General features: G+C 49.0%; 1 protein-coding gene across 3 annotated transcripts in view; it reads left to right on the forward strand.

The window, feature by feature from the left end:
* AHCTF1 (AT-hook containing transcription factor 1) overlaps positions 1-13,631 on the forward strand; it is a 222,981-nt gene that overhangs the window by 16,882 nt on the left and 192,468 nt on the right. For all 3 annotated transcript variants that reach the window (XM_088474344.1, XM_088474346.1, XM_088474345.1), the window contains one exon: positions 6,642-6,755. In XM_088474344.1, coding sequence (XP_088330470.1) covers positions 6,642-6,755 — 114 coding nt within the window. The remainder of the gene's footprint in view (positions 1-6,641; positions 6,756-13,631) is intronic.

Consider the following 13,631-nt stretch of genomic DNA (forward strand, 5'->3'; position numbering starts at 1 on the left):
ATTAAATTTGCTGGATACCATTTGTACAAGTGGCATTCTGTGTACAAACAAAAAAAAATATGTGGGTTCTCTGCTTTTTTTTTTTTTTTTTTTTTTAATTGTGGTTATCACAAGGTCGAGCGCCATTGTTGCCACAATTTAAGCAGGGCTGTTCGGTGTGCCAATGATATAGGTGTTTTTCCTATTTTTTTCCCCTTTACCCTCAAATGTTGGAAGCAAATATTCTATTTATTCTTTTAACGAACAGGTTATTTTTTATATATATAATATATATGTGTGTGTGTGTGTGTGTGTGTGTATATTTCTACTTCAGGGTCCATAGGGTATCCACAGGATACCTTGGGGTATAGGTGTGACGTCAGTCGCAGGGCACCAAAGAGTTAAGCTTTCAGCCTCCCAGGATGCACTAGGTCCCCCTCCTATACCCCGCCCCCGGGCCAAGGCACCTCAGTTTTAGTTTGGTGCCCGGCCGGAGTCGGGTGCACCTGTTGGAGTGGGGGCTAGAAGAGCCCCTGAAGCTTTTTCTTCATGCAGCTGTGGCTGCACATCTGGATGAACAGCATGGACAGTCAGTCCCGACGTCCATGCTGTCTTCCCTACACCCCGCCGGTACTGATCCGGGGATGCTGGTGGGCGTCTGGGGTCACAGCTAGCGGTGACCCCAGATGTTCCGGACCATGGCCGGATTCAAGGGGGACAGAGGTAAGCAGCGGGGTTCCGCGGTGGGTCCCCGCTGATCACATGGTCCTAAGTCCCCAGGCAGGGGGCTCCCTGGGGACTGGCTGCAGCGTGGAGCCAGGCGACCAACCTGCGCTTCCACTACCCCCTGGGACAGCGGACCGCAGCAGAGCGGTAGCGCTGCGGCGTCCCAGGGGTTAAATGCATGCCAGGGGAGCGCGCCTTCCCTGTCTCACAGCCGGTGCCTCCCCCGCTGCACACAGCCCTCTCTGCACTGTGCTGACTGGTCCTGTGTCAGCGCTCCTCCCCCAGGCCAGCTTCTCTCTGCTCCTCGGCGGCCATCTTCTCTGCAACGCATGGTGAACGCTGCTGGAAGTCTGGAAGGAAGCATCGTGGTCTGGGTCCCCCCGCATACCTCTCCTCCGCTGTGGCTCAGGTCTGTGTATGCAGCGCTGTGTCCTACCAGGCCCTGTGTCTGTGTAGTTGAGTGATCAGCGCTGTTAGTGCAGGAATTGTTATTTCTCTGCATTGTATGTGACTGTGCTAGCGCTGCCTGTAACTTTTCTTCTCTAAACTGTCAGCTTTATTACTGTCCCTGTTCTTTCTGCTAAAGCCCTTGCGGTGCGGTGCTGCAGGGTGGTCTCTCGCCTATTTAATACTTAATTGGTGAGAGAGGTCACATACGTGGTGCCATCATGTCTGAAAGTGATTTTCCCCTCCGGCTACAGTGTACCACGTGCAAAGTACCGTTAGCGGAGGGGGAGGGTAGCGCGGAGGGCCTTTGCCGGCAGTGTTTGTCCATGGCGCGGCCTATTACGGTTACAGCACCGGTACAGGAGCCGCCCTGGGCTTGTTTCGCTCAGGCGTTAACAGCTTTAGTGGGCCAGTTAGCTCCGCAGCCCGCGTTTACTCCGATGGGTTTGTCCCAGCAGTCTGTGGTGTCGTCACCCATGCAGGGGTTCCCACGACAATTGGTGGTACCCCACAGTCTCCCTATTTCCCCGCTCCCGGGTTCTCAGGAGCCAGCGTGGGTTAACTCCCTGACGAGTTCTGTACAGCACTTGTCGGATGTGTTGCAAGGGGAGTCTGTGATGCGGCCTCATAAAAGGCCGGTGGCGTCTCTGTCCGCTCCTTATGAGGATGACGAAGGGACGTCTGATGATGGGGAGATTCTGGATCCTTACGATCAGGAACCTTTCCATACTAAGGACGCTGATGCTAAGTCCAAAGTATATATTCCTGGACTTATTCGGGCGGTCCGCACAGCCTTGGTGATTGAGGACGAAGTTCCCCCAGCGGCTAAATCTAAGTATGCCTTTTTCAAAGATGTGAAGGGCGATGCCACAGTCTTTCCTCTTTCGGGTCAGTTGGTGGACCATTTAGAGGAGGCGTGGAAACAACCTGGCAAAAGATACCAGCCGCAGAGACGCCTGGCGGTGGCTTATCCGTTCGCGGATAATTATTTTGCTAAGTGTGAATCCCCTCCACAGGTGGATTCTCACGTGACCCGTCTTGTCCGTAGTGCCACATTGCCGATGCCATCCATGTCCTCCCTTAAGGATGCTACGGACCGCAAGGTAGAAATCTGCCTGAAGTCTGCTTATTCCCTTGCAGGGGGGGCAGCACGGCCGGCTATGGCCATTTGCTGGGTTGCCAGAGCGATGGAGCGCTGGGCGGATTCATTAGAGGCTTCTTTTGAATCCGACTGTCCGGCCGAACAGGCGGAGTTGATTGGCAATCTCCGTGATTCGGCCACCTACATCAACGAGGCGGCTCTAGACATTAGTACTCTGGTGTCTAGAATTTCTTCAGCAGCGGTAGCTGCTCGTCGCACCTTGTGGCTGCGATCCTGGAAGGCGGACGCAGATCCAAGAAAGGTCTGGAAGCGTTGCCGTTTACCGGAGAAGTTCTCTTCGGTCCGGATCTGGATAAGATTGTGGCCACGCTGGCCGCAGCCAAATCTGCTTGTCTCCCGTCGGCCGCTGCTCCTTCTGGTTCTGGACCATCGTCCTTTCGGTCATCTAGGGCCCAGGGCAGGCCCAAACCACAGTCGTTTCCTCGACAGGCTGGCCCTAAGAAATCGGTCAAGCCCCGGAAACAGGCATGGAGTACCAGACGTCCGGCCCCCAAGCCAGATGACAAGCCTGCGGCCTGACGGTCCGGGTCTCCCCTTGGGGGATCCCAGGGTGGGAGGCCGCCTGCTGCAGTTCTCCCGGTGTTGGTCGTTCACTACGACAGACACTTGGGTTCTGGAGGTGGTCTCTCACGGGTACGCCCTCTCCTTCCGGCACAGACCCCCGGCTCGATTCTTCACCACGGGTCTACCATCAGACCGGAACAAGGCTACGGAGCTGCGGAAGGTATTGCACACTATGCTCCAGGCTGGAGTTATAGTGCCTGTTCCATTCTCCCAGAGGGGCCAGGGTTTCTATTCAAATCTTTTTTTGGTACAGAAACCCAATGGGTCATATCGTCCGATTCTCAACCTCAAAGCACTCAACAAGTCTTTGCGGGTACCGAAGTTTCGGATGGAGACCCTACGGTCCATCATTCTGGCGCTGGAACCTGGGGACTACATGGTGTCATTGAACTTACAGGACGCTATGGCGGTCATGGCGGCTTCTCTGCGGCTGCAAGGAGTCCGCATGTTGCCGTACTTGGACGACCTGTTATTGGTGGCAGGATCTCCAGAGCTCCTGTTACACCACTTGGACCTGACCATTGCACTGCTGCAATGGCACGGCTGGCTAATCAACTGGCAGAAGTCCACTCTAATCCCGTCTCGGAGGATTCTGCATCTTGGAGCCTTATTGGACTCGGGACAGCAAAGGATCTTCGTGACGGAGGACAAGATCTCTGCTTTACAGTCAAGGGTGCGCAGTTGTCTGCACAGCCGCCGGGTGTCCTTACACTCGGCGATGAGGTTACTGGGCTCCATGGTGTCGGTGTTCGACATGGTGGAATACGCCCAGTTTCACTCCAGACCTCTGCAGCACCTGATCCTGTCCAAGTGGAACGGGCTGCCTCAGTCTCTGAAGTTCCAGACGATTGTGCTCACCCCGGAGGTTCGCCTGTCCCTTGCGTGGTGGTTAAAGACGACCCACCTCAACAAGGGACGTCCGTTCTGGGTTCCAAATTGGGTCCTGTTGACAACGGACGCCAGTCTTCGGGGCTGGGGAGCAGTTTCGGGTCCACACTTGTTCCAGGGCAGGTGGACACCGACAGAAGCGGAGCTTCCAATAAATATCTTGGAACTCCGTGCGGTCTTCAATGCTCTCCTGCAGGCACAGCGGTTTCTCCAGGGTCACCCGGTGCAGGTCCAGTCGGACAATGCTACCACCGTGGCCTACATAAACAGGCAAGGAGGAACTCGCAGTCGGGCGGCTCTCGTAGAGGTCTCTCGGATCCTGGTTTGGGCGGAGCGCAATCTTCCGGCCATATCAGCGGTCTTCATCCCGGGAGTGCTAAATTGGGAGGCAGACTTTCTAAGTCGCCAGGACGTTCATCCAGGGGAATGGTCCCTGCACCCGGACGTTTTTCAACTACTGGTGGACAGGTGGGGTCTTCCAGAAATCGACCTCATGGCGTCCCGGCACAACAACAAGTTGCCGGTGTACGGGTCTCGCACAAGAGACGAAGGGGCGTCTCTGGTGGATGCTCTGTCCGTCCGGTGGACGTTCAGGTTTGCATACCTGTTCCCTCCGGTCTCCCTTCTTCCACGGGTAATCCGGAAATTCAAACAGGAAGGAGGGACGCTCCTGTTGATAGCTCCCGCGTGGCCCAGACGGCACTGGTTCTCAGACCTTCAGGGTCTGTCCGTGGACAGTCCTCTGCGGTTGCCGCTACGACCGGACCTTCTGTCTCAGGGTCCTTGTCTTCACCCGGACCTGACTCGGCTGTCTTTGGCGGCGTGGCTGTTGAGACGGCCATGCTGAGGTCCTGGGGGTTTTCCAGCTCTGTGGTGCGTACCATGTTACGAGCTCGGAAACCGTCTTCCGCGAGGATATACCATCGCGTGTGGCATATGTTCTTCCAGTGGTGTCGACCGAGAGGTTATGCACCGCGGGAGTTTCGTCTGTCTCGGATTCTCGCCTTCCTGCAAGCGGGACTAGATCATGGGCTTCGCCTTGCTTCTTTGAAGGTACAGGTTTCGGCCCTATCTGTCTGGTTTCACCGTAGGATTGCTACAATCCCGGATGTGCGCACCTTTATGCAAGGTGTTCTCCGTATTCAGCCGCCCTTTGTTCCACCTGTGGCGCCTTGGGATTTGGCTGTGGTCCTGAGGGCTCTCCAAGGACCGCCGTTTGAACCACTGGGCTCAGTGGATATTAAATGGCTAACAGCTAAGACTGTTTTCCTTCTGGCCGTTGCTTCAGCCAGACGTGTTTCTGAGTTAGGGGCTCTTTCTCGTAGACCCCCTTTCTTGGTTTTTCATGGGAACAGGGCAGTGCTCCGCACTCGGCCCAAGTTTCTTCCCAAAGTTGTTTCCCAGTTTCATGTTAACGAGGAAATAGTTGTTCCGGCCTTTAACTCACCGGGTCTTTCCGTGGGTGAGGCCTCTTTGGATGTTGTGCGGGCCTTAAGGACTTATGTTGACCGCACTTCTTTGTTTAGGAAGTCGGACGCTTTGTTGTCCTCTATGGCTTCTGTAAAAAGGGTTGGCCTGCTTCAAAGCAAACTTTGGCAGCCTGGATCCGTATGGCTATTTCTGAAGCTTATCTTCATGAAGGCCTACCGGTCCCTCCTTCTCTGAAGGCTCATTCCACTAGGTCTGTGGGTCCTTCGTGGGCAGCTCGACGTGGTGCCTCGGCAGTTCAGATCTGCAAGGCTGCTACGTGGTCTTCTGTCCATACCTTCGTGAGGTATTACTGGTTTGACACCTTCGCCTCTCAGGATGCTTCCTTCGGGCGGCGGATTCTCCTTTCTGCACAGGAGCGTCCCCACCCTTAAAGGATACTGCTTTGGGACATCCCCAAGGTATCCTGTGGATACCCTATGGACCCTGAAGTAGAAAATATGAGATATGGTAAGAACTTACCCTTGTTATCTCTATTTCTACGAAGTCCATAGGGTTCCACAGGACTCCCGCCCTGTCGCACCTGTGCTGCAGATGGGCTTTGCTCTGGTCACCGGTTTTCCGTCTCCCTCTGGTGAGAATGTGATTCTTGTATGTGTCCAGATCTTTGTTCTCTCTCTTCCTTCTCCTCCTCCGGCCTATGGCTTGGTAACTAACTGAGGTGCCTTGGCCCGGGGGCGGGGTATAGGAGGGGGACCTAGTGCATCCTGGGAGGCTGAAAGCTTAACTCTTTGGTGCCCTGCGACTGACGTCACACCTATACCCCAAGGTATCCTGTGGAACCCTATGGACTTCGTAGAAATAGAGATAACAAGGGTAAGTTCTTACCATATCTCATATTATGTATATATATATATATATATATATATATGAGCGAGAGAACTAGTACAGGAACTGCTGCCTCAACTGTGACATGCAGCTACCGCTGGCCAGTCACTGGGTATTGCCCCCCTGAATCCCCCTCTAATTACAAGCACCAATACAATACAATAAGCCATTCTTATTGTAATTGTGCTACTTCAAATCAGACAGCGGACAAAATAGTCATCTATTTTCCATTTGCTTGGTAAGGGGTTATGTGCCTGTTATTTATATCCCGTTTGCTAGTTGGGAACTTGGTCAACTTTACTTTGGTAGGTGTGCTTGTTAAGTACTCACTGGCTCTACACTGCCTCATGTGTGACTGGTAATTGCAATGATTGCACCTGTAGATGGACATATGTGGTGGTATCCGTTAGTCCTGACTGCCAGGACATGGGAACAAAATGAGTGTATGTATTTGTTTCAGTTAACACTGTTAAAGTACAGGTTTAGATGTTTCAAACAACATTTGAATATGTTTTAAACTTATGCTGCCTCCTTCTTTTTTTTTTTTTTTTTGGGATAGATACCATGTTCAGGTTGAAGGAGGTAGAGTTCCTGTGTTTGCCGTTACTTTTCAAGAACCTGAAAATGACCCTCGGAATTGCTGTTACCTTTGGGCAGCTCAAACTAGTCCAAGGTATTTCTTGTTTAGTTTTTGGAAATTATAAAATAAGTGTATTGCAAAAACAGGAATTGTGATTGATTACCAATATTTCCTTTCTTTGAAATGTTCCATGGCTATCATTACAATGGGTATTTTTTGTCTTTTGGCAAGAAAGTTTGGCGCTCTGACTGCTTTTATCTGGGTATTTAAAAATTAGTTTCTTGTGCCTGTAACTCCAAATGTTCTGCATCCATCAGAGCATTAAGCATTAGACCAGAGATTCCCAAATGCGGTCCTCAAGGCTCCCCAACAGTTCAGGTTTTAGAGAGATCCATGGTTGAGCACAGGTGGTTAAGGGTCATTCCATGCCAATTTATCACAAAAAAGTAACTTTTCAATCCGACCATCTCAGATTTTCGGGAAATTTGGTAGGATGATAGACGGCATAAAGTAACTTTTATATATACATTTTTAACCCTCAGTGATACACGGTGTTTATGCTACAGGTTTGCAAACGTGACAAAAAATTTAATTTATGCTTGCAAGGTCAACTAAAACATATCATAACTTTTGCTTCTAATTGTGATAAAACTTTCATGTTGGTCTTGTTTTGAGCTAAGGAATCAATGTTGATAAAACAATTTTTTATTTTAAATATTGACTTTAACATTTCAAGGTCACATGTGATCTTTGACCTTAAATATCTATGTACAAAAAAATTAAACACTTTTTTTTTTTTTTTTTCTCAAAGTATTTTATACACTTAACTACAATCTCTTTGATATAAGTTTCATATTGGGCACAGGAGTACAAAAAAATAAGTACGGCAGTTAAACCCTTCTTGCACTAACCATGTAACTGGCAAGTTCACGCTTGTCTTGTATTGTCTCTCTGTGTTCTAGGCATGACCATCTGTGGTTTTACATCGGTGGTGCCATCGGTGATAACCATTGATGGTGCAATAACAATCTATGGTGAACCATTGATGGTTTTCACAACTGTATGGTCTCTGCTGCCGGGTGTCTTGCAAACCGTGAGCAAAAAAAGAAAACACAAGGGATGGGGCTCATTTGGTGGGGCTTAGTGGACAGCCAGGAGACTGGGCTAAGTTCTGTGCCATGAGCAGAAAAAACCCAACTGGTTCCATTTTGCTATCGATGGCAGAAAAGAATGGGTCTATTTAATAGGGACCTCCTGGTCCCTCTACACCCTCCGCACCCCCTCCTTTGTGTCCTGATCGCTGCTGGCCACAGTGATCAGGCACCTGGCATCATATAATATATATTGAATCTAGTTTAAATAGCTGTTTACATAATTTGCTAATAAAAAACCCGACAATTTTGGGGGCATTTTTTGAAGAAAAAAATGTTTTCAGTAAGTGGTTAACATTATTTTTACTAAAATAAAGTGAAAAAGGGTATATTCACACCCTTTTCACATTGCTTTAGTATCGCCTAAATTTACTAAAGGGCAATTGGAGTAGAGTTTGTAAGATTCTACTCCAAGCCCTAATTATCAAATTTTTAGTAAGCAGATCGCATTTCCCATAATTGTAATGGGAAATGCGATCTGCCTAAGATTTACAGTGACATCAGACTCTGCGGGTCCTGCCTCTCGTGTTCGTGTCCCCTGCATGCCCCCCTTCCTGCTCAGCTTCCCTGCCGCAAGAGTCAGTAAGAATACCCACCACTCCTGATTAGCAGAAGCTGTGGTTAACAGCTGGGCAGTGTGACAGTGCAGTCTGCTACGGCTGTCACAAAAAACGCTGAGCAGCATCCCCCGCCTGCGCCCACTTAGCTCCATGAGTATGGAGCTGCTCAGCGCTTACTATACTTTTGAGAATACTGGGGCAGTTTAGCTGGGTAAAAGCTAAGTTGTCGGTGTAAGAATGGCCATGTTGGGGGCATAGAAGCTCACTATGGGATATATATGATACAATAGGGAAAACAAGCCATACTTTGAAAAGTACTGATGTCTAATCTTAGGTCTGATTCATAGTCATAAAGTAGAAATCCATGATGTCCACATGCTCACAGATCTAGAAGCAGCCCCCAAGGGACATCATGGATTTCTACTTTGACTATAAGTACTGATGTCTACACTTATGTCTGATTCAAAGGATGGCTTGTTTCCCTTATTGTATCATGGACATTAAATAAGTGTATATATTTTTGCATACGAAGAATTGTGCTGGTCTATATTCCACATGGAGTTGGATATTCTGTATATGTAGATATATCAAATACATTTCTGCTCATCTTAGACTCTAATCTCCTGTTAAGCTGCACTTTCTCTTGCTGTGCTAAAGTGATAGTTCTGTGTGAGTGGGTTCCACAGTTATGATGGCAAAGGCAACAGATAAGCGTACCTCTCAAATTGTTTGCTTGCACTATTTGCAAGAAGAAGTTTGCGCAGGCTAGTTCAGAGGGTTTTTCCCTATGTGATGCCTGTGAATCAGACCGTTCTAATACTGCCCAATCTAACCAGAATATTACACCACCTTGGATAGCCACTTTTGCTGGGGTGATGTCAGATTTGACCTCCGAGCTAGGAGCTACTCACAGGGAGAGAGAGGGCGCCAGGGAAGGTCCCAGTGCTTCTGACTCAGCTAGCAAACCAGCATAGGCTTGGGGGTTAGCCCGTTCGTTACATGGTTTAGTCGAAATGATACTCCTCTAACGTCTAAACCCATGTATAGTGCGGTAGGACAGCCTGCTAAGAAAAGAGCACTTCTGGACATTCTTTAGTCAGAGTTGGATGCGGAACACTCCTCTCTGGAGGATGAGGAGGGTGAGATGTTGGAGGATTCAGCTACCCAAAGTATTGGAACCCTTATCCTGGTGGTCCAGGAGGTGCTACATATTTTAGATTGAGTTTCCTGAATCATTGGATTCATCACTGTTTGGCAAGAAACAAAGAGTCTAAAGGGGGGTATCCACTAGACGATAAAGTTGAACGATAACGATAAATTCGGTTGAACATCTGGTCCTTTAGACATTTATCATCGTTCAAACATGCTGGTCAACCTGACGATATTGTCAGGTTCAGCATGTTTGCAGATGATTGATTGTGCCTGCACTGAACAGCATATCGTTCAGTGTGGGCACCCTGCAGTGTACTGAACGTAAACAATATCGTTATCGTTCAGTCTTTTCGTTATCGTTCAATATCGTTCAGTAGTGGATACCCGCCTTAACTTCTCCCTGCTTCTCTTCAATTATATGAGCAGCTGGCTGCAGCTTGGAAGCACCCTGACAGGAAGCTTCAGCTGCCCAGGTGGTTTCTCTCCCTGTATCCTTTTTCCACAGATAACAGGAGCAAATGGGATACTCCTCCGCCTGTGGGCTCTTGGGTCCCTCATTTGTCTAAGAAGACAACACTACCTGTTCTGGAAGCTATGACCTTTTAAAAGAAGGTTCTGAGCGCAAGTTAGAAACCACACTCCATTCCTCATATGGATGTCTTTGTTTTACTCAGACCGGCTTTGGTCGGTTCTTGGGCCAACATGGCAGTAGAAAAATGGGCTGAATAGTAGGCGGAAGGTCTACGATCCAAAACTCCACGAGCTGATTATGTTCTAGCTGAACATATTCGTGAAACAGCGGTTTATTGGGCCATGCCTCTAGAGATATTGGCCAGGTAGGGTCCAGTATTTCAGATGCTGCCCTGGACTTGGCAAGCTGATGCAGAGTCTAAACTCGCTGTGGAAGCCCTTCCATTTCCAAGGTCCAAAGCTGGACAAATGGGTTTCTTTGACCACGGGTGGCAAAAGTACCTCTTTTTTCGCCTTATTTTGCAGCGATCCCCCAGCACTCTTTTAGAGACCCTTCCTTTTGTTCCTTTCGACCCTCCTCTAGGTTTTAGGTCAGAGTTAGAGGTGCTGCTTCTGCAATTTAGAGGGGCAGCTCCAGAGTGCGACAAGCTTCTAGCTCCCGTCGCCCCGACCCCAAGCCAAAAAACATGGCATGACAGGCTTTTTTCTCACCTGGGGTTCCGATACTTGGGTTTGCAATCTTGTATCCCTTGGGTACAAGATAGTTTGCTTTTCTTTACTACAGGCCTCCCTGTCGATTCCCTAAAACAGGTAGTTTTACAAAAGGCGATCGACAAACTTGTTGCCTCCGAGGTCCTTATTACAGTTCCGTCTTCCCAAAGGACTCGAGTTCTACTTGAATCTGTTTGGTTCCGAATCTCGATGGATCAGTCAGGCCCATTTTGAATATCAAATCCTTGAATCTCGACCTGTCCTTTCCCAGATTAAATATGGAATCCCTTCATTCAGTCATTGGAAGCAGCTGAATACATGGTTTCTCTGGACATCAAAGATGCATACCTACCTGTTCCGATTTGGGTACCACACAAAGTTTTCCTTGGTTTGCCATCAGGGAGTAAAATTTTCAGTTTCAAGCTCTGCCATTGAACTGTCATCCGCTCCCAGGGTCAAGGTGATGGCGATGATTTGTCATCTTCGGACGCAGGGAGTGATTATCGTCTCTTATCTGGACTACCTCCTTATCAAGGCTCCTGGAACAGGTGACGTTCACCCATCATATCCTCATCCAGCACGGTAAGATCGTCAATTTCCAGCTGGTGCCATCACAGCGTCTTCAGTTCCTCGAGATGATTTTGGACACATCTCTACAACAGGTGTTTCTTCCTCTGGACAAGGCTCAGGCAATTCAGGACTTGATACGCTTTGTGCTAAGGCCGAAGCGGGTGTCTGTTCACCTTTGCATCCACCTTTTAGCAAAGATAGTGGCCTCATTCAAAGCCATAAAGGTCAGCACATTCCATTCCTGGCCATTCCAGTTGGACATTCTGTCCCAATGGTCGGTGTCTCCTCTTCAGATGTACCGTATGGTGTGGCATACATCAAACGGCAGAGGGGGACAGCCGCAACTTACAGTGGTCGGAAAAACACGTCAAGGCCATCTCCGCCATCTTCATCCCAGGGGTAGACAATTGGGAAGTGTATTATCTCAGCCGTCGGGATCTTCATCCTGTGGAGTGGATGCTGCATCTGGAGATCTTCGAGCAGTTGATCCGCTGTTGGGGCAGGGCGCAGATAAATCTCATGGCTTCCAGGATCAATCATCAGCGGCCTCTTTACTATTCCAGAACCAAAGACCATCGGAGCAGATACGTTGTTGATACCTTGGCCGTACAGCCTAGTGTACCTGTTCTCGCCATTTCCACACGTTCCACGAGTTCTCAAGTGCGTGTCCACAACAGTCATCCTAGTGGCTCCGGACTGGCCTAGTCAAGCTTGGTACTCCGATCTACTCCTTCTGGCAGACGATTCGTGTTCTCTTCCCCTGAGATCTGATCTTCTTCAGCAGAGTCCGTTTTGTGTACCCTAACTTACCTCTGCTACGTTTGACAGTGTGGCTGGTTAGACCTACATCTTCAGAAGATGTTATTCCGAGGACTGTGATTCCTACTATGCTTAGAGCTAGGAAGCCGATTACATCGGCTCATTACCATCGGATTTGGAAATCGTGTGTTCTGGTGCGAGGGTCGTGGTTCTTCCGCCGCCTCCTTCCACTTTCCTTCGTTTATATTGTTCCTCCAGAGGGGTCTAGATGCTGGACTTTGCTTGGGCTCACTGGATGCGCAGATTTATGCCTATAACTGTATTTTTTTTCAGCGTTGCTTGGCCCTGTTTCCGTAAGTGCAGACTTTTCTTCAGGGGGTACTTAGCGTCCAGCCTCCCTTTTGTTCCGCCTACTTTGCCTTGGGGTCTCAACATCGTACTGTTGTCGTGTGTGTGTGTGGTTTTTTTTTTTCTTCAGTCTGCAGTGTTTGAACCCTTGGATGAGTTTTTGTTGGCCCTGGCTTCAACTAGGTGTTTCAGACCTTGGGGCTTTGTCGTGTCGCTCTTCCTATCTGGTTTTTCATGAGGATCGTGCTGAGCTTCATACTCTTCAAAGGTGGTATCGGCCTTCCACATTAATCAACAGATTGTAGTCCCAGCTCTGCTGGATTCGTCTGGGGCTTCACATTCCCTGGATATAATGAGGGCCCTCTGTAGCTATGTGGCCCATACAGCGGGGTTGCGCAAATTGGATGCTCTTTTCATCCTCTCTGAGGCGGCCCAGCGGGTTGGTATGCCTCTAAACAGACTTTGGCCAGATGGATCTTTCTAGCTATTCAGCAGGCTTAAGTCGACCTCCACCTGTAACCATTTCAGCACATTCTACGTGCTCCGTGGGTGCTTCTGCGTCTCATCTTTGTCGTGCAGCTACGTGGTCTTCTCTGCATAATTTTTGTTCGCCTTTACAGCTTTGATACCTTTTTGCAGCCTAGGATTTCAGTTTTGGCTGCAGGGTGTTGCAGGTTTCTCAGCACTCTCCCACCCGGGAGGGAAACTTTGGGATGTCTCCTAGTGGATGAAGGAGAAAACAGGATATTGGACAGCGCTGTTTACCGTTTTTTTTTTTTTCCATTGGAAGTTTTTGTTTCTGCTCCAGTTCTTTTACAGTTTTGTGTGTTTGAGTGTGACTGTGTTGCATGAATTGTGTTGTGGTGTTCTCCGATGGGATGTCCCATCCTGGGGAATTTTCCTTCTCCTATTTTCTTCATATCTGTTCTCAGTCTCATCTCTGGCTCCATTTCCTTAACTGGGGCTAATGGGGCATAGATGGGGAGGAGCCGGTCACACTTCAAATTTGTGTAAAGTGCCAGGCTCTATTCTACCACCGTCTATACCCCAGTGTCTTGAGCTCCAGTTTCCTCTGTGGAATCGGAGAAATTGAGTTATCTTTAAGTGCTAAAATCCTGGGGGGGTTTTCGGGCACATGCGTGCTCTTCTATGATGGCATCCCTGCACCTTGCCTACCCTAGAATGAACACTGCTTTATACTTATGCGCTAACATTGGATGTGACCGAACCATTGAATTTTCCTAACA

This window comes from Taudactylus pleione, unplaced genomic scaffold, assembly GCF_031769625.1.
Source record: "Taudactylus pleione unplaced genomic scaffold, aTauple2 ptg000154l, whole genome shotgun sequence".
NCBI classification, from domain to species: Eukaryota; Metazoa; Chordata; class Amphibia; order Anura; family Myobatrachidae; genus Taudactylus; species Taudactylus pleione.